Source organism: Arthrobotrys flagrans (assembly GCF_004000055.1).
Source record: "Arthrobotrys flagrans strain CBS H-5679 chromosome Unknown unitig_0, whole genome shotgun sequence".
Lineage (NCBI taxonomy): Eukaryota > Fungi > Ascomycota > Orbiliomycetes > Orbiliales > Orbiliaceae > Arthrobotrys > Arthrobotrys flagrans.
In genome coordinates this window covers 2735705-2758720 of record NW_027137550.1, presented here as the reverse complement: position 1 = coordinate 2758720, position 23016 = coordinate 2735705, and the positions used below count along the sequence as shown (strand labels likewise).

At 46.5% G+C, this 23016-nt stretch overlaps 10 protein-coding genes across 11 annotated transcripts; 6 read left to right on the top strand and 4 right to left on the bottom strand.

Annotated features, from left to right (window-relative positions):
* Window positions 1-774: 774 nt before the first annotated feature.
* On the top strand, window positions 775-1918 carry DFL_003858 (uncharacterized protein; the record flags this gene model as incomplete). Its single annotated transcript, XM_067632854.1, has 2 exons — window positions 775-946; window positions 1065-1918. The coding sequence occupies 2 exons, from the start codon at window positions 775-777 to the stop codon at window positions 1916-1918; spliced, it is 1026 nt and encodes a 341-aa protein (XP_067491082.1).
* Window positions 1919-3290: 1372 nt separating this feature from the next.
* On the bottom strand, window positions 3291-4744 carry DFL_003857 (uncharacterized protein; the record flags this gene model as incomplete). The annotated part of the gene is made up of 4 exons (XM_067632853.1): window positions 3291-3425; window positions 3480-4066; window positions 4152-4449; window positions 4532-4744. 4 exons carry the CDS (start codon window positions 4742-4744, stop codon window positions 3291-3293), a joined length of 1233 nt encoding a protein of 410 aa, XP_067491081.1.
* A 1571-nt stretch (window positions 4745-6315) lies between these two features.
* Window positions 6316-7521, bottom strand: DFL_003856 (uncharacterized protein; the record flags this gene model as incomplete). 2 transcript variants are annotated; one of them, XM_067632852.1, is made up of 2 exons in its annotated part: window positions 6588-6654; window positions 6731-7521. In XM_067632852.1, 2 exons carry the CDS (start codon window positions 7519-7521, stop codon window positions 6588-6590), a joined length of 858 nt encoding a protein of 285 aa, XP_067491080.1. The 2 variants fall into 2 exon arrangements, with proteins under 2 accessions (XP_067491079.1, XP_067491080.1); XM_067632851.1 differs by having other exon boundaries at window positions 6316-7521.
* A 980-nt stretch (window positions 7522-8501) lies between these two features.
* Window positions 8502-8800, bottom strand: DFL_003855 (uncharacterized protein; the record flags this gene model as incomplete). Its single annotated transcript, XM_067632850.1, has 2 exons — window positions 8502-8584; window positions 8641-8800. The coding sequence occupies 2 exons, from the start codon at window positions 8798-8800 to the stop codon at window positions 8502-8504; spliced, it is 243 nt and encodes an 80-aa protein (XP_067491078.1).
* Window positions 8801-9713: 913 nt separating this feature from the next.
* Window positions 9714-11760, top strand: DFL_003854 (uncharacterized protein; the record flags this gene model as incomplete). The annotated part of the gene is made up of 5 exons (XM_067632849.1): window positions 9714-9901; window positions 10000-10257; window positions 10318-10524; window positions 10587-10919; window positions 10992-11760. The coding sequence occupies 5 exons, from the start codon at window positions 9714-9716 to the stop codon at window positions 11758-11760; spliced, it is 1755 nt and encodes a 584-aa protein (XP_067491077.1).
* A 653-nt stretch (window positions 11761-12413) lies between these two features.
* On the top strand, window positions 12414-12750 carry DFL_003853 (uncharacterized protein; the record flags this gene model as incomplete). The annotated part of the gene is made up of 2 exons (XM_067632848.1): window positions 12414-12652; window positions 12732-12750. The coding sequence occupies 2 exons, from the start codon at window positions 12414-12416 to the stop codon at window positions 12748-12750; spliced, it is 258 nt and encodes an 85-aa protein (XP_067491076.1).
* Window positions 12751-12965: 215 nt separating this feature from the next.
* Window positions 12966-14413, top strand: DFL_003852 (uncharacterized protein; the record flags this gene model as incomplete). The annotated part of the gene is made up of 5 exons (XM_067632847.1): window positions 12966-12992; window positions 13051-13332; window positions 13398-13528; window positions 13604-13925; window positions 14003-14413. The coding sequence occupies 5 exons, from the start codon at window positions 12966-12968 to the stop codon at window positions 14411-14413; spliced, it is 1173 nt and encodes a 390-aa protein (XP_067491075.1).
* Window positions 14414-15981: 1568 nt separating this feature from the next.
* DFL_003851 (uncharacterized protein) lies at window positions 15982-17255 on the bottom strand (the record flags this gene model as incomplete). The annotated part of the gene is made up of 3 exons (XM_067632846.1): window positions 15982-16267; window positions 16447-17062; window positions 17237-17255. The coding sequence occupies 3 exons, from the start codon at window positions 17253-17255 to the stop codon at window positions 15982-15984; spliced, it is 921 nt and encodes a 306-aa protein (XP_067491074.1).
* Window positions 17256-18692: 1437 nt separating this feature from the next.
* Window positions 18693-20419, top strand: DFL_003850 (uncharacterized protein; the record flags this gene model as incomplete). Its single annotated transcript, XM_067632845.1, has 4 exons — window positions 18693-19175; window positions 19233-19603; window positions 19666-19967; window positions 20019-20419. The coding sequence occupies 4 exons, from the start codon at window positions 18693-18695 to the stop codon at window positions 20417-20419; spliced, it is 1557 nt and encodes a 518-aa protein (XP_067491073.1).
* Window positions 20420-21853: 1434 nt separating this feature from the next.
* DFL_003849 (uncharacterized protein) lies at window positions 21854-22681 on the top strand (the record flags this gene model as incomplete). Its single annotated transcript, XM_067632843.1, has 1 exon — window positions 21854-22681. One exon carries the CDS (start codon window positions 21854-21856, stop codon window positions 22679-22681), a length of 828 nt encoding a protein of 275 aa, XP_067491072.1.
* Window positions 22682-23016: the final 335 nt, after the last annotated feature.

The window sequence follows — 23016 nt, the reverse complement described above, 5'->3', positions numbered from 1 at the left end:
TATTTAAGTACTTAAATACCTAGGCAGATACCTAATCATTATTCTCCCTCTTAAGTATCTTTGACCTTTCCAAATATTATCCGAAAAATAACAATTCAGCCAAACAGCTGCAACATCGTGACAAAATTATGGACTTCCCTGGGCATGCCTCCAATCTTCATATTCATTGGTAGTACTAAGCTTTTAGAGCGTGGGGTATACCAAACCGGAAATGGACTGGGATAATTATCGATAAGGGCGACGTAACCATTGTGGAACCGCACTTCAACAAGAACTGTTTGCACTATTAAGAATGTGTCTTTCGGGGGGCCCTACCTGCATTTTAGGCCACTTTTATTCCGTTTGGTGCTCACAAAGTGGGGTCTTCGCTAACCAGCTGTGTTGACAGGGGCGGCCTGTACGCATGGCGTGTTACCGATATCATCCCCACTCTGTAGGATTTATGTTTTTATTTTTATATTTTTTTTTAGAAAAGCATAATGGCCATTCGGTGAGCGAAGTCCCTAAGGTGAGCCATTTAAGGTTCCCAAATGCTGTGATGATTAAATTTAGTCTCGGAAACATGGGATGGAGGTATGGTGAGGAGTCCTAGGGGAAACTATATAAGGCGTTGGATTACGCCTTCAGGCTGACGTCAATGCGTCCCAAGTTTTCTGAGCGCAAGCGACAGCCCTAGTTTTGAGGGACCGCCATCCCTTTTTGATTTTTTACGAATATAGATACATATTCTCTTGTACTTTATATTAAAAACTTATCCTAGATTTTAACTTAGAAATGGCGCCTGTGAAGGGTATTTGGACCAAAATCGCCGAGTCGGACCGACTAAAGCGGTCCTCGCAGAATCTTGCCGTTGTCGGGCAACGGGTTTACATTTATGGCGGCGAAGTTACAGCTAGAGTACCGGTCGACAGTGCTCTCGACCTTATAAGTCTCGACGGAAGTACTGGTATGGAGAGTTAGGCTATAATCCTTCTACTTTCTTGCACTTGAGTAACCATTGAAGATCTAACTTGATTTATATGCATGTGCGACATGAATTCTATATGTTGGAAAATGGAACACAGCCACAACATCCACCCTCCCCAACGTCTCTCCGTTCCCCACCCCGCGCATGGGTAGCGCAACCGCCGTCCTAAATGGAGCCCTCTACCTCTTCAGCGGTCGCGGAGGCCTAGCAATGACCCCGATCGAAGAAAACGGTGGTATATGGAAATACACGTCTTCCGCAGGTTGGGAATTCATTCTTCCCAAATACCCATCAACTTCATTCCCACTCGGTCGTAGCTACCATGCAGCCACGGCCAGTCCGGCAGAAGGGTTGATATACATCCACGCTGGATGTCCAGAGTCAGGACGGCTATCTGATCTTTGGAGTTATAATCCCAAAGAAAATGTTTGGATTAAACTCCCGGATGCACCGGGCGCGTCAAGGGGTGGGACTTCAATTTGTTGTTTTCAGGAATCTCAATCTAGGACTACTAGTCTTGCGAGGATGAACGGATACTCCGGAACCGAGGAAATCGGTGGAATTATTGATATATACTACCCACGAACCCGTTCATGGGAAAGGGTGGTTTTTGACCCAAACGGAATCGAAGGTCCGGGTCCCAGAAGCGTTGGAACATTGTTGACGGTGAGGATAGAAGGTAAACAGTACCTTCTCACAATGTTCGGTGAAGGTAAACCCTCGCCTTTAGGACACGCTGGGGCAGGAAGTATGTGGGATGATGCTTGGGTATTTGATACTGAAAAGAAAACGTGGCAGAAGGTTGAGTGGGAAACAGTTGGACCAACTCCGAGAGGATGGTTCACTGCTGACGTCGTCGAGGTTGAGGGGAAGGATGGGGTGGTTCTTCATGGTGGGCTTGGAGAGGATAACGAGAGGCTTGGTGATGTTTGGTTGTTAAAGTTTAACTGATTGGTAGTTGATATTGATAGGGGTCTTGAGGCGGTTTTTTGTGGATGGTTATTAATAGTAATAGTATTGTTATGGGAACGTCGTGTACTGGTAAAGTGTATGGATCCAGGTGCTTAAGTACTTGGATTTCCATAGTTTGTAACCGAAAACGATTGAAATATCCAAGTCAATTGTCTTTCAGCCTCAATCAATGTCTCACGAAAGGCGATATGCGATGTGGAGGCTAATTGGAAATAATTTTCTGCTGGTAGACAATAAGTTGCATCTATGGAAAAGGTATCTTCTAGAATTTCTCGGCAGGTATTGGCAAACCAGTGTGAATATAAGGTTCTTCGGGTTCGACCGAACGCGGAATACCCTTTGGTTCCTGAAAATGGTCATGAATCGGTTCCTAAAAAGTATATCATCAAATTTGTGAACCTAGATTATACCGATCAAATAAGCTTTTGTACCTTGCCTGCATGAATCGTTCATGTGGCTGTGAAGAGGATACTTGGCGATATATAATGTTCTTTGGTGCTTCTGTTGGGGCAAATACATTCTTTGATCAGCGAAATTTAAAATATGATCGAAGTCTGTGCAAATCTTGGCCGTAGTTTAATCTTGGATTCGGGTCAGTTTGCAGTTAGTTGAATTTCGGGGTTTGATATCGTGAGATCTTGAGGTCTTCATAAACATAGTAAGTTAGGTGCCTCGTGTATATCAATTAAAAGCCCTGTGGATTCGGGCTATTCGATGATCCGAAAACCTTGCAATCGGCAATGATACTTGCGAATTCATGTCTGGCAAAGTATTTGAGAGGCGCCCTATACCGCCGTGAGGTAACGGTCGTGTCCATTCGTCCGAGCCAAACGCCTATTTCGAGCGAACGGTGATCATGGTGCCCTGAACGTAAAACATCTTCGAAAGTTAACCGGCCGAGACCGGAGCAGAAGTCGCTAGATCAGTTTATTGGAAGCCTAGTATCATAGGAAGAATAGTCAAAGTTCTTTTATTGTATAGCATATGCAATGTATCGTAAGAGCGATTTCCCTGAACCCGAAACTCCATAGAGCCCCTGCTATAAAAAAATTTATAAAAAAAAAGAGTCAAGTTTTTCAAAGAAAAACGCAATAACCCTCCCAGGTCTAACGAAAGAAGTATCGGCCAACGGGGGCTTGAGCAGAAACGTAGGTATAACAATTGCTGTGCATATGAAAATGGACACAACAAAGGTGAAACTGTTCAAGATGGAAATCAGTAACAACCTGTGTTCTCTGAAGAAAGTAAAAGGGGCTAATAAGAAAAAGAAAGAAAAAAAGGAAAAATAAAAAATAAAACAATATACAAGAAGACGAGGAAAGCAATGTCATCGGAGAATGCTGAAGTCGAATCAAATGAGGTGACCTTGTGGGACCGCCATGAATATTGCAATGAACGGAAGGGTTCCGAGGACAGCAAGCCCAAGGCTCTGAAGCAAAATAATATCCTGAAGGTGACGAACTTGACTATCTTCAACGGGAACAGTCTAGTATAATATTTAGTAACAGGGAAATTCCAACAAGTTAGATGAAGAACTTACATCTCCGAAAACTCGGCGAAGCCAGGCTCTCTTTTTATCACGCTGCATCCATGGAGCGTCATCCCAGCTATCCGGAAGGGCATCGTCGAAGCTGCTGGCGGCCATGCTCTTATCATCCTCGATACCATCGTACTTGATTTCCCAAGGTTCAAGGAGGCGACGATGACCCATAGCCAAAAGAACAAGACAGATTCCCTTCCAAGCACAGACCAAAATGATGACACCGATTGACCAAAGGAGAGCCCCGAAGAGTCGCCATGCTCGTGGAGCCGAACTGAGGGTAAGGAAAAGGCTGACGAGGATAGCGAGGACAAGCCAGCCGGTGCCCAAAGAGTATGCAAAATTCATACGAGGGCTGGTACAGTTGGCAATGACCCAACGAATGAAGTTCGGGTGGGATTGGTGGCGAAGATAATTATCACAGTCGACTTTAAGGTTCATGACGGCAGATGGGTGGGTAGTAAATGACAAAGCGTGCATCGTAGCCTCTCTATCACGACAAGAAATATTGAGCTCTCTGGCACCACCAGGGGCGATGTAACGAGCGATAATACGGGAAATTTCCGCTCGGAAGGGCTGAGCCGGAACTATTTTGTGGTTACACAAATGAAATGAGCGGGCTGTCATAAAGAAAATTCGGCACAAATGTCAAGAACGGGGTAGGCAACTTACATTCCTCGGAAACCAGAGAAGGCTTCTTAGATTTATCGGCAGACATCTTGTTCTTATCGTCGAATAAACTGCCTCGAGAGACGATACTGTTAGATCTGAGAGAAGAGACTGCAGAGCCATCTCCAACAGCTGGAGTAGCATTATTATTGAAAGTCCAGGCAGGAGAGCGCGCTTTCTCTTCAGCGTTTAAAGCATCGAATCTCTTAGTGTAGTCTTCGTGCCAGAGGTAGAATTCAAGGTGCTCAGGGGAGTGTTCAATGTAGCGCAAATAATTGAGAAAATCCGAGATTGAGCATGGCTATATTACGTTGAAGCTTCGTTAGTACCCGTTTGATACCAAGCTGTAGATACTATCAATCAAGTAGATAGAAATGACCTACTGAAGCTGTTTCATTTGCCAGCATCCTGTCCAAGGAGAGACTTTGTGGAATACCAGCAGCAGTGAAATTGGCACCACAGTTACTTTGGATACAGTTCTGGTAGTCAATTTTCTCGGAGGTCTTAAGACCCTTAGCCGGACGTTGGTAAAAGATCCAGCTGAAACTTTGCATGATTGCGCCGGTCATGGATTCTGCAGTTGGTTGGGAGACCATTTTGAAGGAGAGAAACAGCTATCTTGAACCAATATATAATATAAAGGTGATGATACAAGAGAGAAACTAAACGATAGTGTAGAAAACTCGAGGGGTATCTACAATCGACAGTCCCGGCGTGTTGAGGTCTCGGAATACCAACACAGTAGATGTTGTTGCCTTCAAAGCTTCCTTTCAGTTTTAAGTTATTTGGTCATGTGCTCCACCGGTCCTGTTGTATCCTGTACTCATCGGAAAGGGATACCGAGAACAAGAAAAGAGAAAGAAAAAGGAGGAGTCGATATTGTGATTCCGGAGCCTATATTTTATACAAGATCTCTTCACCCCCCGATGAAAAGAACCGACACACTGTACCCTGGCCGAGGAGATAAAAGGCTAACCTGGAGCCAATTCACACATGGCTGTGGAACGGCAGCCCAAAAATGCAATTTGTTTTAAGCTGGGCTGTCACAAAACCTTATTTTTTCTGGCAGGTTTATTTCGTTCGAATCATGGAAGAGCCCAGGATGGCGCATTCTGGTCCACGAAAAGTTTCGTGGCCAACACCTGGCCCTGTCCCGACGCTCCAGGTCGAGATCCCTTCCAAACGAGTTCTGGTAACCAGATGTCCAGCCTGCAGGTGGATTGAGAGGCGCTCAGAAAAATCCACAAGCGGATGTCTCCATGGATTATACCGTGAGGGGACTGAAGGGGCACACCCGTTTTGTCACAGTGGGTTGACCGCAGCGTTCGACAAGGATCCAACAGGTTTTTGTGTTCCCGCTGTCACCATCGCCAACTTTTCTGCACAGCTGCACTGTGCTAAGCGACCCCCCAAAACGTCCCATTTCTTTGTCAGCGAAAAATAATCGATTCTCAACTGCGCGACAGTTTACAGTGGCGTTTGGCTGTTGACAAACTCTATATCTATGACGCCATAATAACAACAAGCCCCGAAAGGTTAAACGTTTGGAGTCAGAAACTAAAATAATTTTGGCTTGGCCTAAGCGGCTCTAACAACGATTCCGGTCTGTCACAATCTTGTCAGCGGGGGAGCTTAAATCCAACAAATCCCAACTCCCAAGTTGAATTGCTACAGGACAGAAGGTTGGAACAATTTAACTGCCATGCTTGCCAACAGAGACAACCTCGGCATTTTTTTAGGAGCCCGTCAGTGAAGCTGCTAGTTCGTCGGGGCTGGATAACTCACAAGCTGGGTTAATCAGGGGGCTTGAACATCGGTCTTCAAACTGGAACATCGGTACCGGCCTGCGCCAACCGATACCCATTGACGGCTCGTGTATCCATGTCTTGATTTTAGTACCCTCGACGGTGTGAGAGTGGATCAAAATTTTCGGGCTCGCTTACTTACATAATATGCGGGCCGAGCATACCGTGGTATATTCCGTCGCACGGATTGCGACTGTAAAACTACACATATGTTTGCAAGGTTACGAATCTACGAGATAAGGGTATCATAATGGTGTGACAAAAGCCTCAAATTGATCTTAATCATACTGATAACAACATAATCTGTGTAGTCTGGCCTGTGCGGACGGCAAAAAAAGAAGAAAGGGTTATGTGTCTCATTTTCAGCCATACAATCGTTCAAGGCTTTTCGCGTCGTTTGGATCCTTTTCTTCACCGTGGAAGATCCACCATCCTGCCAATGGCTGAATAACCGAGCACGCTGGGCCTTCATACAGCTTCCCCTCTGCCTTCAATTGGCGGTTTGAAAGTTCCCATTTCTCATCCCGCTCGACTGTCGGCCTTGACTCAATCGCAACCATTCCGGCTAGCATAACGGTATCTAACCTTGCTCCGTTATCATCTAGTTCGACTGGGACGTAAGCATATCCACCTGTCACATCGCCATCCTCGAGAAAACCGTATACTTCCCCGTCCAAGCTAAGGGGTTCAATCCGTCCGTCCTGACACTCAGTATAGTATTGCAATCTCCCTTTATCGGACCAAAGGCAGAACGCCGTTATCCAACCACCAAGATACCGTGGCCCACTACCACCCCCATATTCACTAACTACCGTTTGCCAGAACTCTTTGAGCTCCGGCGATTCTGGATTCTCGAAACACAGGACGAAACGCTTTAAAATTGGACGAAGTAGCTGCGCGAAAAACGTGGGTTGCTCTCCAAAGGTTTCAAACTTGTCGATCTTCTGCAACAGGGCTTCCCAATCGGCCTTTTCCCCGAGCAGTGTGACACCAGGAAGCCCGCACAAAAGCTGAAACCCGTAAGCGAAATAGCTCTGTAGGGTTGCCATCATGAGAACCGATGAAACAATCCTGTCGTTTTCCTCGGTGGTCGTGAAATGCGGAACTAGCCATGTACGAAGGTTTGGGTCGATAACGTTTTGCTCGATCAATTCCCCCATTTGAACAGCCAGAGCTCCGAAATCGACGGTGTATCGGGTACCCACAGATTTGACCACGAGTTTCTCCTTACCCTCGTGGGTTACAAATTGGGAACGGAGCTCTTCGGCATGCTCGTTGACGTAGATGGAGAACTGTGTCAAGATAGTGATCCATACATCATCCGGACGAATGACGAGGTGGTGGTGGTAGTTGTACGCCCTCATAGCAGCATAGACGAAGGAACTAGATGACGGATGGATCTTTCGGGAGTCTACGAGTTCCTGATTAAACGTTGATTGGAAGACTTCTTTGCATTCGTATGGAACCCCCTTCTGGAGAGGGATCCGGAGGATGTCGGCATGACTGTTTGCTCTCGTATATTTGCATTCCTCTGGCTTGACGGTGGAAGGGTATAGCGTGACAGGCATTTCGAAAGCTTGGTATGGCAGTAGGCGTAACGCTGAAATTAGAAGACGATAGATTGGTTTATGAAATTGGATGAATCCTGGGTATGCGTCCCGTCTAGATCCCCGCGGGATTTGTACCGGTATTTATAAAATACTTATCTATAAGGTAGGCTCGCGCTGAACGATGGCAATCGGACTATCCCAAGGCTGATCGAATATCTTATCGATATCAATGGGCTTGATTGTCAAACATGTTAACAGAGTGCTGGATCCTGTCAGCCTCGAGCTGGCCAAGATCTGGATCAGCGGTATATATGGACATCATGCCAGTTTCGGAGAATACTATGACTTCATATGCATACCTTAGGTCCAGATATGTGTCCAGATATGTGTCCAGATATGTGTCCAGATATAAATCTGTGTCTAGGTATGGATATCCTACGTACAGGCTTCCCCGCACCTTTGGAAATCAGCTCGTCTGCGGTGTGGATATCCTGCGCAGGATGCAGTAATGGCTTAGCACCTTTGGAAATCAGCTCGTCTGCGGTGTGGATATCCCGCGTAGGATGCAGTAATGGCTTAGCACCTTTGGAAATCCTGCAGGTTTAGCCGCTTTTGGGCAACTAGTGTAACTCAGAGAGGCTTGGCATTTTAGTCAGAAGTCTACACCCTGTTGGAATCTGTGTAACCATCCATGCCCTGAACTGTCGGCGCCTACGTTTCTCCGAAGTATTTGCCTCGAGATAATTGTCGATAACTCATGCTTAAGTACTTCTTTAAACAATGGAAGATTTGGCATCAAAGCAGATCGTTCTCTCGGAATGGCAGGCGCTCCTGTGGCAGATAATAACGGTTTTTTTTTTTAGGATGGAAGACCCATTTCAAGCCAGCTTTCGAAGCAATTAATGCAATTAAGATCTCTTTATAAACCATCTTATAATCCAAAAACGACCCCACAACCTGTTGAAGCGCCCCTACGGCACTCAAGAGACCGATATGCCTTAATGTTGGAGCTCCTTATGTTGTGTTGCTGTTGGAATTAACTTTGTGACTGTGTTGGGCCTTAGTGGACTCGCGTCGAGGCCTGGGGGCTAATATTAGCTAATGGCCTGTTCCTAAAATTGGTGACAAAGCACGTACGTGTTTGTCTATCAAATGTTAATGGCGCTCGATTCCCTGTATCCGAATTATCCTGGACCCTTGGCGGTGGCTCTAGAGAAGACGTCTCGAAGGTCATGCTGGCCAGGACCTCAGACTTTTGAGCCTTTTGATCAATCTGATAAGATAAAAATTTGCTCATTCTCGGTTCATCGGTCCAATCATCCCCCGTCGGCCTCGCTAACGGAAACAGTTTGGTGGTTCGATGCGATCCTCTGGCCTGACTAAGAAACGTCCGCTAAACCCTCCGGAGGACAGAGTTGTCAGGCTGCCGCAGGAAGGCCCGTCATGTTGCATGAGAGGCTCTTGTTCGTTTAAATATTCCCTGAATGAAATAGCGTCCGCATCGAGAAATATGACCAGCTTAACGGCTTGAGTGGGAAGTCATACCGGGCTTGAATATAGCGAAGTCTATACCGTCCACCCTGTTAGAGTTTTTTATACGAACGCAAAAAATCGTATTTGTTTGCTTCGCTAGTTACGGTCATTCGGGAGATGAAATCCTGGCCCTGTCAAAAGGCCATCTCGTACGATCGCACCTGGGTGTGCTTTTTTTCATGTAATGCAACCTTTTTGCCTGTTCCGACATATGAAGCATACATGTAACGAGAAGGTTAGGCTTCGGGACCTCGTTACCCGTGTAATCGGGGAGTATTCACGCCGGTGGCGCAATGAAGCTCAAATCTTTCCCAGGGTATATTTTTCAAATTCCCCATACTTTACCGATACGATAATCTTCCATGCAGCCAGAGGGGAAATACAAATATATGGGCCAGGAACGAAGGTGGCTCAAATCTGATAGCATTGTGTATTTATTTCTTGGCTTTGCCCAAGCTAATACTACGACCTACTGAGGAGAAGGTCTTCCGACATTCGAAAACATCTCTTCCTACTCTTCAAGCCATTATCGATTGAATATTCCGACCTAAGTTTCTCGAATTCGTTCTCAATTTTCAGTTTCTGCGAACTGTCGGTCCGGTCCCTCGTCGACTTTTGCGAAGTGAAGAATATCTTCTCGGCCCATTTTTAGGCCGCCGTTCCACCGTTTCTTGGCCATGCAGCCGTCGACAAACACCTCATTAGAGGCAGAGAGCAACACAGATATCTCGTCGAAGAAGATAGAGGCAGGAATGGCGACTCCGCAAACCATCGATGTCAACAACGAAGCAAAAATTATAGGGTCCGATGCATCTACTTCAGTTCCACTGTTGGGTGATGCCAGATTGTACATTATTGGTCTTGGGTATGTCTTTTCGCCATTGTTATCCCCTGAAACCCCCAAAAAGTACCACAAATTTAAAGGGACAGAGTTGACTAAAACCTAGAAATTGGAATTAATAGCATATGGATATCGCTCTTCCTCGCGGCCTTTGAAATCACTGTCGTGGCCACTAGTTTAGTTGATATTACAAGTGAATTCCAAGACTTCAATCGAGCCAGCTGGATAGTAGTTGTTTATCTTTTAACATACAATGGCTTCCTTTTATTATCTTCGAAATTATGCGACATCTTGGGCATTAAGTCGATGTTCCTCGCGGCGAACTTCATATTTGGAGTCTTTTCGGTAGCCTGCGGAGCGTCTCAGAATATGACACAACTGTGAGTGGCTTTTTCATAGAAATCCCACCGATTTCCTGAACTAACCGTTGATGTTTTTAGAATTATCTTCCGAGCCTTCCAGGGCATTGGTGGAGGCGGGATCTATTGTATCTCCTTCATTCTTATGTTGTCTATCATCACCAAGGAGAAGTTGGGGACATTCTCTGGCGGTATTTCCAGCGTTTTTGCCATTTCCAGTATCTGTGGGCCATTGTTGGGCGGTGTCATCACTGAAAAGGCGACATGGAGATGGATCTTCTATCTCAAGTAAGTTCTTTCCTATTGACTACAATCAACTGTAGACGAGCGAGTATCTTACGACTCCTTAGTGGACCGGGTGTTTTCGTAGCCTTCATCATTCTCTATTTCGCCATCCCCGACATCAATCAAGTTAAGGTGAACCGACAGACACTGAGCCGGATTGACTTTGGAGGCGGCTTTTTGTCGGTCGCTTGGTCAATCCTTCTTGTCTATGCCCTCCAAGAGGGCGGAGCCGAGTACCCGTGGAGCCATTCAATCATTCTCGGAACTCTCATTAGCGGTATCGTCGGTTTGCTCATTTTTGCTGGTTACGAATGGTATATCGCAAAGAAGTCCAGTGTTATCGAACCAATATTCCCCCTGAGATTGCTCAAATCGCCAGCATTTACTTACCTCGCATTGTAAGTGTGACAATCCTAGCACTTCAATCTCAGGACTACGTGGATACTAACAATGACCCCCCCCCTTTTCAGAACCACGTTCTGCATCGGTGTTCCAATCTATGTCACTATCATCACCATCCCGCAAAGATATCAAATCGTTAACGGCGTATCACCAATTCGGTCGGGCATTCTACTTCTCCCCATGCTAGTCGTATCTCCCGTTATGTCTCTCGTTCCCGGCCTTGCGCTCAAAAAATACTGGCAATACGTTCCTTACGGGTTTGCCGTCGGGGGTGTGCTCTCTGTTGCTGGAACGGCTGGGCTCGGTGACTTAGGTTACGCCGATAAAATCGAAGCGAAGACTTACGGTTTCCTAGTCTTACTAGGTGCCGGTATGGGTCTTGTCATGCCCATCGGTGTGATGTTAGTCAAATTCATCTGCGATCCTAAAGACGAAGCTGTAGCCCTCGGAGCGCAGAATATGACACGTGTTCTCGGGGGGCTAGTCGGTTTGGCCGTTGGTACCGCGATCCTTCACCGAAAGGTCGAAAACGAGTTGCCCGGAGTTTTGTCCCCCGAGCAGTTGCGCGCGCTGTTAAAGTCACCGCAGATCCTGGCTACATTACAGCCGGAGCAGCTACTCGCCGTCAGGAAAGTTTACGCTAGTTCGTACGACCTGCAGTTCAACATGGCGACCGGGTTTGCGGCTCTTGGGACAATCTTTTCGATTCTCACGACGTACTACATCGTACAGGTCCTGAAGACTATTGATCCGGAAGACTTCTTCGGTACTCTCGGATTACAGAAGAAAGTCGAGGAGAACCAAACTGAGGGTGAGAAGAAAGCGGAGCAGGCGTGAGCAATTCGCAGCCCACGGTAACGAAAGATTAACATAATTTTGCACTTGTGTATATTTACCAACGCTGACGGAGTTTGGGCATTTTGGAAAGCGATAGTACCAGCGGTTATATTTTGGTTTGGCCATTTATAAAATTGTTCACCTTGCATTGCAGCGGTAGATCTCCACTCATTTTCCATTCTGTGTACCTTTTTCTATTTCGATATATTTATCTGTTCCATCTATTTCTCGTATTCATGAGATCTTAGGATTTCGCGTAGACTGCCCCAGGTCGATGGGATGGGATTTCTTTAAGTATTTAATATATCAATGTTCCAGCTGTAGTAAATATACCTCATCCACAGGGAACAAGCTTTCAAAAGTCGGGCGTGTGCATCCGAATCAACATGGCACAATGCAATGTAGGGACACCGATGCGCGGATATCAATAAAACTAGTTTATATGACAAGGGCAATCCCCGATCCTTGCCGTGTGCATTCTCTGATCGCTTGGTGTTTGGGCCAACTTTATACCTGGCTCTTCCCATTACCATGTTGTAGATGTAGCTTCATTGCTGAAATCGTGATAGTGGTAATACCGAGATCCAGCCCCCAAGATTTATAGTCTTAAAACTCGATTTTAAACTCATATTAAAGTGGATTAAAACGTCAGAATGTCATTTGCCAAGACAGAAGTTGTCACTAACTTCAATGCCTCCGCATATCCGAGCTCAGTACCCGCCTGGCTAAATGCCACCGGCAAAATATTCAATCCAACACCACGATTTTCTTGCCGATGCGACGACTTTTACACCATTCCCGCAAACTTCTCGTACCCCAGACCCGGAAGAACTCCAAGGAAGCTCGGATGCATGTCTGCCATTACCCTCATCCATGTTGAAAAGGAGCTTGGGTATCTTGACTTTTTCCTTGAGATCCACCAAACCCGTGTTCTATTGTTTGGAACCGTATTCTGACGCTTTCCTCAATAGGGCAAGAGAAACACTTTAAACCATTTAATTTAGCCAATCAACTCGGTGGATTCTGAATGCCGTGGATTCTCAAGTTCGACGCTATAACGGGATCCACCAATCATGCCTAAACATTATATATCCGGTAGTAAGCTCATCCGCGAGGATTCGAACAGAGCTTCGGCTGAATTGGTCAATTGGCAATGTCCAAGCTTTCTCGGGTCTTGAACCTTTGGCCATGGGAGACAATGGTTAATGGCGGCGATCTTATATAAACCCCAGGTATTTCTTCCCTGGGTGGAAGTCTACCCCAATTTTTCTAAAAACAGTCTTCCCCCAGAAAACCCCGATAAACCTTTTCTTTTCTTGTCAACTTGATACCTGGCTTCGGGTTCTTAAATCCATATTTCTGGAATTCAAGATGTTGTACAAATCGCTTTTGACGCTTACATTGGCGACGACGTCGACATTGGCTAGCAGTTTGAGAAGGGATGTTCATAAGGGGTTTGGAAATGTGGATACCTTGGTTGTATTTGGAGACTCCTACACCGATGAGGGTCGACTGGGATATATGCAAGGTAACGGTGGAGCGCTTCCGCCTGATAACTTTGTACCGTCGCAAGTATGTTGAATCTTATATCCGGTGCTGTGTAACGACGGTCGATATTAATAATACATTTTATACAGGACTCAATCAACGGCGCCGCGAGCGGTGGAAAGATCTGGGCGAGAATCGCTTCTGATTTGAGTGGCCACACCTTGATTAACTATGCTGTCTCCGGTGCCGTCTGTTCGAACAATCTTACTCCAAGATGGCTGTAAGTGAAAGACTCGAAGGCAGATTCAATTGGTCTTCGAAGCATAGATTTCTAACATGACAATATCGTGAACAGCGATGGCATCAACGGAAACTTCCCAGCAGTTAGAGAATACGAAGTCCCACAGTTCAAAAAGGAGCACACGATCACAAGATACAAAGGCCCCGGAAACTTGAACCCTGACAAGGCTGTGTTCGCCATCTGGATCGGAACCAACGATCTTGGAAGCGGCGCGTTACTCACCGATGAACATCTCCCCGGTGTCACCCTCCCCGATTACACGGATTGCGTCGCAGAACAAATCAGGGAGCTATATGACTACGGTGCAAGGAAATTTATCATCTTGAACGTAGCCCCATTAGAAAGAGCCTCTCACTATACACAAAACGGACCAAACGTAAGTTTCACCTCAGATCTGAGCGTATATACCTCTTTTCGTTAATATACGTATCCGAAACTAACATTAAACATCAGCACTACTGGCACGAACGCGACTCATTCCTCGAAGGAAACACCACCGCTATCTCCCAAAAGATGGGAACACACGTCCGCTCCGCCAATCAAATCTTCAAATACCAGATCCCAGCTCTCGCCGACGAACTCCGAGGTTCCAAAGTTGCGTTGTTGGACGCATACGCGATCTTCCAGGAAATATATGCAAACCCGAGTAAATACCTAGACTCGCCAGCTGATACGGTTGGATACGCGAGCAGGTGTGATACATGGGAGGACTGCAATAGCTGGACGAATACCGTTGACCCGAACCCTGATAGGTTTTTGTGGTGGGATGAGTTGCATCCTGGTGTTAAGACTTCGACGGTTGTTGCCCAGGAATTTGTCAAGGCGTTGAGGAAGGAGAGTGATTTTGCTACATACTATTTTTAGGGAGTAGAGTGTGAGAGGTTATCTGTAGGAGTAGTCTGAACGCGAGAGATATCCTAATTAATTATCAGATACCAAGATACCTATCGATTTTCTAGCTGTAGCGAGCCCGTTTGTGCTACCATACAATGTTGTAGTCTTCAACCCAAAGGGTTGAAAAGATGCCCGCGTGTACGGGAATGGCCGGGTTTCCGCATGAAATTTTCAAATCTTGCATGATCTTGCATGAGAGGGATGGCCAATTTTCTTCTGAGATCATTTGATTGGTTCCGTATGTAAAATTCTACTTTTTGACAACGGTAATTGGTTAGAAATCGATGTTTCTACCCGACACTGCGCGAGGTTCCGTTAACCGTTGACTGGTCCTGTCCTCAGCAATCTGCGCGAAAGGCTGTAGGGTTCTATGATATGCGTCGTATGCATGTCGCAGTTGTGCCACAATGCGATATAATAATTATAAGAAAACCGAGTGAAGAACAAATCTTAGTATATTGACAATTTTGAAATTTCTACAGATCTAGTCTATAGGCCGAAAGTCCAATTTTAGTAGTCTTGCCTTTCTTTCGCAATTACGGTAGATCTATAGGTTCTCAAAACGCCAAACCTCAAAAAATACTTTTAAATAATTTATTGAATCGATTTTCTACTCAAGTTGTCGAAGTAGATATCTAGATATCGATCGATAGCTCGATATCCTCCCTTCTCAAAACGCAACGTGAATTCTCGATCAAAACCTATAACGGAGAGAATCCCCAAAAACGTCGATGGGCTCCTACATCCTCTTGGGATCGCATCAAAGCCTTTGCCTTAGACGAAGTGAGCAAAGGAAAGCCTCAAAAGGTATAATTTCGGACCTTGAGCGACAAGATATACCGATTGAGTAAGTATTGGAATAATTATATTAGTTGTAAAGGTATTCAAGATGAAACCAACGAAACTGACGATCGACATCAACTCCCCGAGACCCTATCAACAAAAAAGAGTACTCAAAGAATGGGGTATAAGCGATCGAAATATCCGTAAAAGGGATCGAAAGTATATCTTCGAAATAGAGAAGCATCTTCAGGAACAGGGTTAATATGTTAGGGGAGGGTCGAATAATGATCATGTTCACGAAGAAGTTTCTTCAGAAACACAAATCCAAAATAGCGATATGCCGGACAAGAGTGTTTTCGAGCTGATGATTACAGAACAATCTTCGGCCCATACAATCGAGGAAGCCCGTTCTTCAGATGGCTCCCTCTCCCAGCCGATTTCGGTCAATCTTTCGATCTTCGGGAAGCTAGGAACCACAGCCATGTCAATGATGGAAGCTAATAGAGTCGGGACCAATCTTGGGGCGAATTGTTACTCTCAAACAGTTGCAAATAAAACTCGAGAGAGCGTGCAGCGTAATAACGAGATCCCACTAATACTAGAATCCCTTTGTGAAAGCATTACCCACTCAATCGATGAGACTCGAGCTCTCGTTGTTCAGGCCAGGGACTCGTTAAAGTCTCAAACATTGCAAAATCTACCCGAGTTGATGTCGGTGCCACTTGATGAGCTTTTAACACACCTATTCTCTAAATTCAAATCCATATATAAGAGGACACTCCCCTCATATCATCCAAAGTCTTTAAACTGATGTTAAAATCCATGGCTGGCGAGATACCAACCGGAGCCGCTATCGACATGTAGTATTTTTGGCCGCCGAGACCGTTGGTGTATACCCTGTAGGTCTCCATGTTTGGACGGTATGCCGAGACGAAGAGGGTAACGTTGGTGGAAGGCTGGCGGAGGTGGAGTGCCGGGGCCTGAGCGTCCTCTATCTGGTAGAGGTACCATTGACTGTATCCACAAGCAAGCGGCTGGTACCTAGGTAGGATATTTGAGCTGTGTTCGGGACGGTCGTGATTGGAGCAGCTAGCAAAAACCTTGGTTTCAGTCGTCGTTGGTCAAAGGTAGGGTAAGGGTTTTGATTTTATTTGTTTTGGTTATAGTTGTAGGTTCAGCAAGCCTCGATAATATCGATTTCGCAGAATGAAACTAACTATAGAGGCGTTCCACTGGGAGAGTTTATTGCGAGATCGATATCGATATCGGGATTTAATACAGTACTGACATTTGTCTGTACGTCACCCTCCTGACCGTAGACGCCGTCATAGGAGGTCTTATCCGCCGTAAGATGAGTAACTCCTGACAAGGTTTCCTCCACGGTACTCTCCACACGACGCCTTTCTGGCTCACCACCCGCATCGCAGACCGTAGAAGCGGCAACTGTAGCTGTTTCCGTACAATACGTCGAAATTTCTGTTTCTGTTTCTTCAATATCTGTGATATTAACGGTCAAGATGCGAGTGGAGTCAGGCTTGGTCTTTATTATTGCAGCTGGAGCGTCGTAGCTGAGTAAGTTCGAACAGTAGTTTCCGAGGTTTAGCCTCGCTATTATCTGTACGATTTTCCAGACCCGCGTTGGATTTGGTATTTCGGGACACTTGTTTGGCCGGGTTTGTGAAGGGGATAGGGATTTGCTATCTTCGGAGCTAGCTTCAGAGCTTGTTTCGATGAGCTTGGAGTTTGATTCGTCCTCTGAGCTAGTAATTATGATATCAGGGTTGCTGCTGGACGAGGTAATGACCGTGGCTTGAGGTGGAGACCGTTGTCGGCGTGCTAAGAGCTATCGAGCTACTAGTAGTAGGTCCTGTTGAGGTTTGAAGATTCCCAAGTGGCGATGTAGTTGGCTTTTGCTTAGAAAGTTCAACTCGGCTGAACCCGTCTGGAATGGCTGCCTGCGTGGGCGCCATAAACAACCGAGATACCGAATCTGCCCCGGTAGTCACATACCAATCAAACCGCCTTGCATTCTGACCTCGTTCGAAGAACTCCAGAATTCCTTGATTCAAGCTAAATCTTGAAGTTAGGCCGTCGGAGGATATGTTGTTTTTTGGTCCGTGAATGACTCTATAACACGCATTTGAATTATCTCGTTCGCGCCGAGTTCGGTTTTGTCCTATAAGCCGTAGGAATACTATATCGTTAGAGCCATCTCCACCGGTAAGGTATCCATGTCGGTGCAATATGAACATTGGAGGGACTGCGCGGTCGGGGTCTGGTATGATATCGGATTTGGTGGCCGGTGGCTTTTCTGTTCAAAGTTACGAACATTTATGCACGAATTCCTGGACAACCGTAACCATTCGTGCTTGCCAAGGCATTAAAAATCCCTGCTGGAGAATTTAGGTGTAGGGGAGTATTCACGGAGGATTAATCATATCGCAATTTTGTGGGATGTTCAGCCGTATCGTGTTGGAGAAGTGTTGTTTGCCAAAATGCAACAGTCCCAAAGTGGTTTAGTCACCCCGATTGGGATGTCGGCGACTCAACTTCAGATGAGAACGCTTGCAGGGTCCTTCGCAATTAAATGTCTTGCCGTCGATTGTTAGTGACAGGATATGAGGCCATTCGATATTCGCGATATTGTACTCTGTACTCTGTATGTAACCTGGTTATCGGTGCTGTGCGAACAATTGTCTTGTCTTGGCCGATGCCATGTTTGTCAGCCTTGCGGCGCGAACGTTGACGGGTAGAATGTCAACATCCCGCGATTCGTGTCAAACCAAGGAAATCCAAGCTTTTGCTCAGCTTCTTGGTTCACGGGAACCGGCTCAGTTCTGACGGGATTGGCAACTTGCGAAAAGACCCTGAATTTATGCGAACCAGTTTCGTCTTGAGTCTCAAAATTTCAAGATGGCTTCTATCGAGCACCTCTCATAATTGCCGACGACGACTGCTCCAGCAGCTCTGTGACACCTGGCTGCTGCCCCTTTCGAAGAGTTTGTCCGGCATCTGATCTTTCCCCGCTTGGCACTTTTTTGCAAGGGGACTGCGGGAAAAATCTGGGACTCGTTACGGTCAAATTAAAACAATCGCGTCGAACCAATTGGATTGGAATTCGTGAAGTCTGATTCGAGGTTGTGGCTTGCAGAACTAGTACTGGGCTTCTTTTAAAAACCAAGTTAGCCCCCCGGATTTTTTACTTCGGGGTGGAGATTTCCCTTTGCCTAATACTTGAAGACTGGAAGACTCAGACTCGATTCCTGGAACCAACACTTTCTGCGCGTATTTTGGGGTGTATTTTGTTGGATTCGGGAATACAACACCACGCTTTCTGTAGCATCAAGATATCCCCTGTCTTTGGACGACGTCAAAATTGCACCGACATCATACACGATTGCCCGAATAACACTGCTGCTGTTGGCAAAATAGCATAGCGACGCAGTTTGGTGCGATTTCTTACTCAATGGCCACTCCTGGCGACCTCGAAAACGGGCCTAAGGAGCCTGAAGTCACAGCGTCGGCTCCGACAGTCTCAACAGAGAGTGACCTACCACTACCTCTCGCTCCTCGATCCTCGCAATACCACCATGATCCAGGCGTCTGGAGGAATCCACTTTTCCGTCGGAGAGGCCAGCACGAGACGTTCGCAGGACTTACACCCGAAGAAGCACAGGAAAAACATGAAAGAAGACTTAGGAAGGGTGCTCAGCCCAAGCCTGCTCGGTTTAACCCCGTCAAGGCAACTAAAATTACGATAAAGAGTACTTCGACGTTGAGTTCTTGGAGTAATATTTTGTTTCCGGCTATTCCTGCCGGTATTGCCATGTGGTATACCAGTAGGGATACGCATCCGTTGGCTGTGTTTATCCTGAACTTCATTGCGATGGTGCCGAGCGGCAATCTTTTGGCTTTTGCGAGCGGAGAGTTACAAGCGAAGCTACCAAAGGTAAATACTATTCTCATTACTTTTGAAAGATATAGTTTCTAACCTTCAATATTCCAGACCATTGGAGCCACCCTCGAAATTTTCACCGGTGCCGTTGTCGAACTTATCGTCTGCCTGATCCTCCTCATCGATAAACAATACGACGTCGTCCGAGCCGCGCTTCTGGGATCCATGCTTGCGAATCTACTTCTGGTCACTGGTGCATGCTTCCTCGTGGGTGGTATTGCCTACCGCGAGCAAGATATTGCGGAATACGTAACAGAGGTGTCCGGGGCTGCATTGCTGGTTAGTGCTGTTGGGGTCATCCTCCCCAGCCAGTTCTACCAGGCGATATATCCGCGAGCGGATATTGGCGAACATGATGCATCGCTTCGAGTCGTTGATGTTAGTCGTATTGTCAGTATTGGGCTCCTGATTGCGTATATCTGGTGAGTAGCCTGAGTTCTCGTGGATTTATAAATTTAGGAGCGCTAGGCTAACTCCGAAGTAGCTTCCTCTTCTTCCAACTCAAGACCCACAGTACCACGTTTCACCACGTTCTCGAGCAGGCGGAAATTGCAGATGCGGATGGTCATAAGGAGCGATATCGCCGAAAGCTTTCGCTTTTGGAGGCCATATTCCTTACCCTGGTTGGATTGACATTTGTTTCGTTCTGTGCCTACTTTATGGTCCAGGAGATCCCGTATATCGTGGAAACGCGACATATTTCGGATCCGTTCATGGGTTTGATTCTTGTTCCACTCATCGAGAAGGCAGCAGAGCATCTTACAGCCTTGGACGAAGCGTGGGATAGTAAGTTCTCTCTATGGAGATCACAAATGAATTCTACTAACGACGTTACAGGACAAATGGACCTCGCTCTCTCCCACTGCCTCGGTGCAACGATTCAAACGGCCCTCCTCGTCTCTCCCATCGTCGTTATTGTCGGCTGGGCGAAAGGACTCGATATGGATCTCAACTTCGAGTACTTCATGGCTTTCTCCCTGCTCCTCTCCGTCCTAGTCGTCGGCAACTTTATCCGAGATAGAAAGACGAATTGGCTCGAAGGGAGTTTCCTGCTCATGGTTTACTTTGTTGTTGCCGTAGCTGCTTTCTACTACCCTAATCCTGAGGGCCATGGCGAAGGAGCCTCTCATGGAACGAGTGTGGAAGAGGAGTCGCATGGATCGGAGACCACGAGTGCCCTAGTGGAGGCGGCTACAACTGTTGCGGTGGAGCATGTGAAGAGAATGGTTATGGGATGATTACGTATGGGTGGGCGGTAACGTTAGTATAGTTGAGGATTGCATACAGCCGACGGGGAAGGTTAAGTTTTTGGATCGATGGTGTCACGGATTCAGCACCTTGCATTTGTTTCTCACATTTCATTCGTACAGACAAGCATAGCCTTTTGATTTCACGTTCCTGATTTTTCATTAGAGTACCATTTTGTGATGCCGATTCGTTTACTATCAGTGCCGAGGTGGTCCGCTAAGGCCTAGCGGTGGGAGGATGTTTATGATAGTACTCTAGCTAGGTAAAGGCTAAGAGAAAGTAAATTCGAGTACACATGATAACGGCCAAAGAGCAATCTGGCTAGCAGTTAACGTACTTCGGACATTTGCCTAATATCCGAAGAGGCCCTCGGGACACTTGCTGTGAATGGTCCGGCTGCGCAGACCTATCCCTCGCTTACCCTGCCGGTTCTTGTGTAACAGTGATCGGACCACCGCAACACAGAAAATACAACACTATTTGCATATTCAGCCTGCGAACGCTCATGGCAGGGCAAATACGAGATAGAAGAAATTGGAATTTATTGTAGCTTTGATTTCTGAGTATTTCTCTGGGGAAATTTATATCTAGTATGAATCTTAGTTTCGTTTGTTTTGTTGGGATTTATTAAAGAGGGCAACACAAGCTGTCTGGTACGAAATCGTCTGCTAAGCAGCGCGGCGAGCTTGCTGAAAAGATTTCCCTCAGCTGTGTCTGTGGCCATTATGAAAGGATTTTCTCCTCTCCTCCATCATCAAGATGCCTCGAGACGCGTCTTGGTAGCTTCTCCGAACATTGAGCTGACTCGTTGCAGAATAACCAGGCTTCACAGCATCTGTTCTCGAACAAACCAATCCAAACCAATCCATCTTCAGATATATGATAGTGATCAAGCACCCTCGCTTCTAGCTATCATCCATTCAAGGCACGTCTGTTTCGTCTTTAGAGTCGCTCTTGCACTCTTACTCGCCCTCAGCTCAATCTCGGACTTGCAAGTCATACAATCCACCCCTTCTATTCTTCATCGTCTTGCATCGAATTTTTGCCTGCAACAGCTTTTGTTTCGTTTCTTTTCTTGCTCCCTTTGGCTTCTGCAACGGCCTTTTTGGCATTCTTTTTGGCTCTTGGATTCGAAGCTACCTGCAACAAAATTTCTCTCCTCTCTGCAACGACATTTCTCGTCGCAGCGGCTTTTGTTCCCTTTCTATTTTGTTATTTTCAACGGTTCCCTTCTCATTACTACTACATTTCTCTCTTCCACATCGAACCTCAAGCTCACCAGCGCTGGTTTCTCCTAGCCCTCGAGTAAATCTCACGTCAAACCGATATTCTTCACCCTTATTCGGTAAGTAACAAACATCTTAATCTCGAAAAGACTCTAGCGTTTTGTTCACGGATACTGACAAAATCTCGTTGCAGAAGCAATGTCGAACCGAAACATCACATCCGTTCCGGCCGTTGCTGTCCCAGCTTCTGCTCCTACAGCTTCCGCTCCCGGACCCAAGAAAGCGCCTTCTGGACCAAGGAGATTTCCTGCCCTCAAACCTAAGAAAGCTTCTCCTGTTGAACCCAAGAAAGCACCTGCTGCTGAGCCCGCGAAATCTTCTGCTCCCGGTTCCAAGAAGGTTCCTTCTCCCGGACCGAAGAAAATCCAAGCGCCAATCATCGATGCTGATGGCTTCGAAACCGTCATGCGTAGAACAAGTCTAGAGAATAGTCTCGACACGATAGCGGCCGCCAAGGGCGAAACCAAGGCTGTTGGGGAAGCCCCCCAGGTCGAGGAGATTTCTCTCCTCGAACCTTCGGGTGCGGCTGAACCTTCAACCAAGGTTTCGCCTTCCGGTGACCAAGTCGTGTCAAGATTATTCTCGACATTGAAGAATGTCGACGCGTTCATGATGGGCGCGGAGCTCAACGCTCCGTGTTCATCATGGATTGAGCACCAGCAAGAGGTGGTGCTGTCAACTTTGGCAGCGGGATGCTGCCAAGTTGAGGCCGCCCTCGGGCAGAAGGACGTCTTTGGGCTGCCTGGGTGGTCCCTCTTTAAGGGGCCCCCCCTAACGACCACGACGGCCCGGCTGCCGGATATTTTGTCCGGAATCGAACCGCTTGTTTCGAGGCGGTACAAGATTTGGCTCAATGAGCTCGGACTTTCGTCCTTCGAGGTCCACTTCGACCCGGCCGAAAAACGCCACACATTTAAACTCTTTCTTCGGGAGAGTTTTCTTGTGGCCGCGGCTGGAGAGGGGTAGACTTCCGGGATGGGAGTCTAGGGAGAGCCGCGGGGGTGTTGGTGTTGGTCGTGGGGGTAGGGGGTAGTTGGTTTTTTTTGGTTTCCGAACCGCCGTCAGTAGAGACAGATTCGTCTTCTCTACTGGCAGTGGTTCGGAAGGTTGATAATGATAATGTTTTTTTTCATAGTTCCTATTTATCTTTAGTGATTCTGTAGGCTGTAGTAACCTGAAGACTTTGGTCCCCGGAAACATGTGATCGAGAGTATTCAGCATCCAGCACTCAAAAATGAATGGTAAGTTAGTAAATTTACGATACGATATATCGACGGCTAAAGTACTTGAAGCCGTTTAAC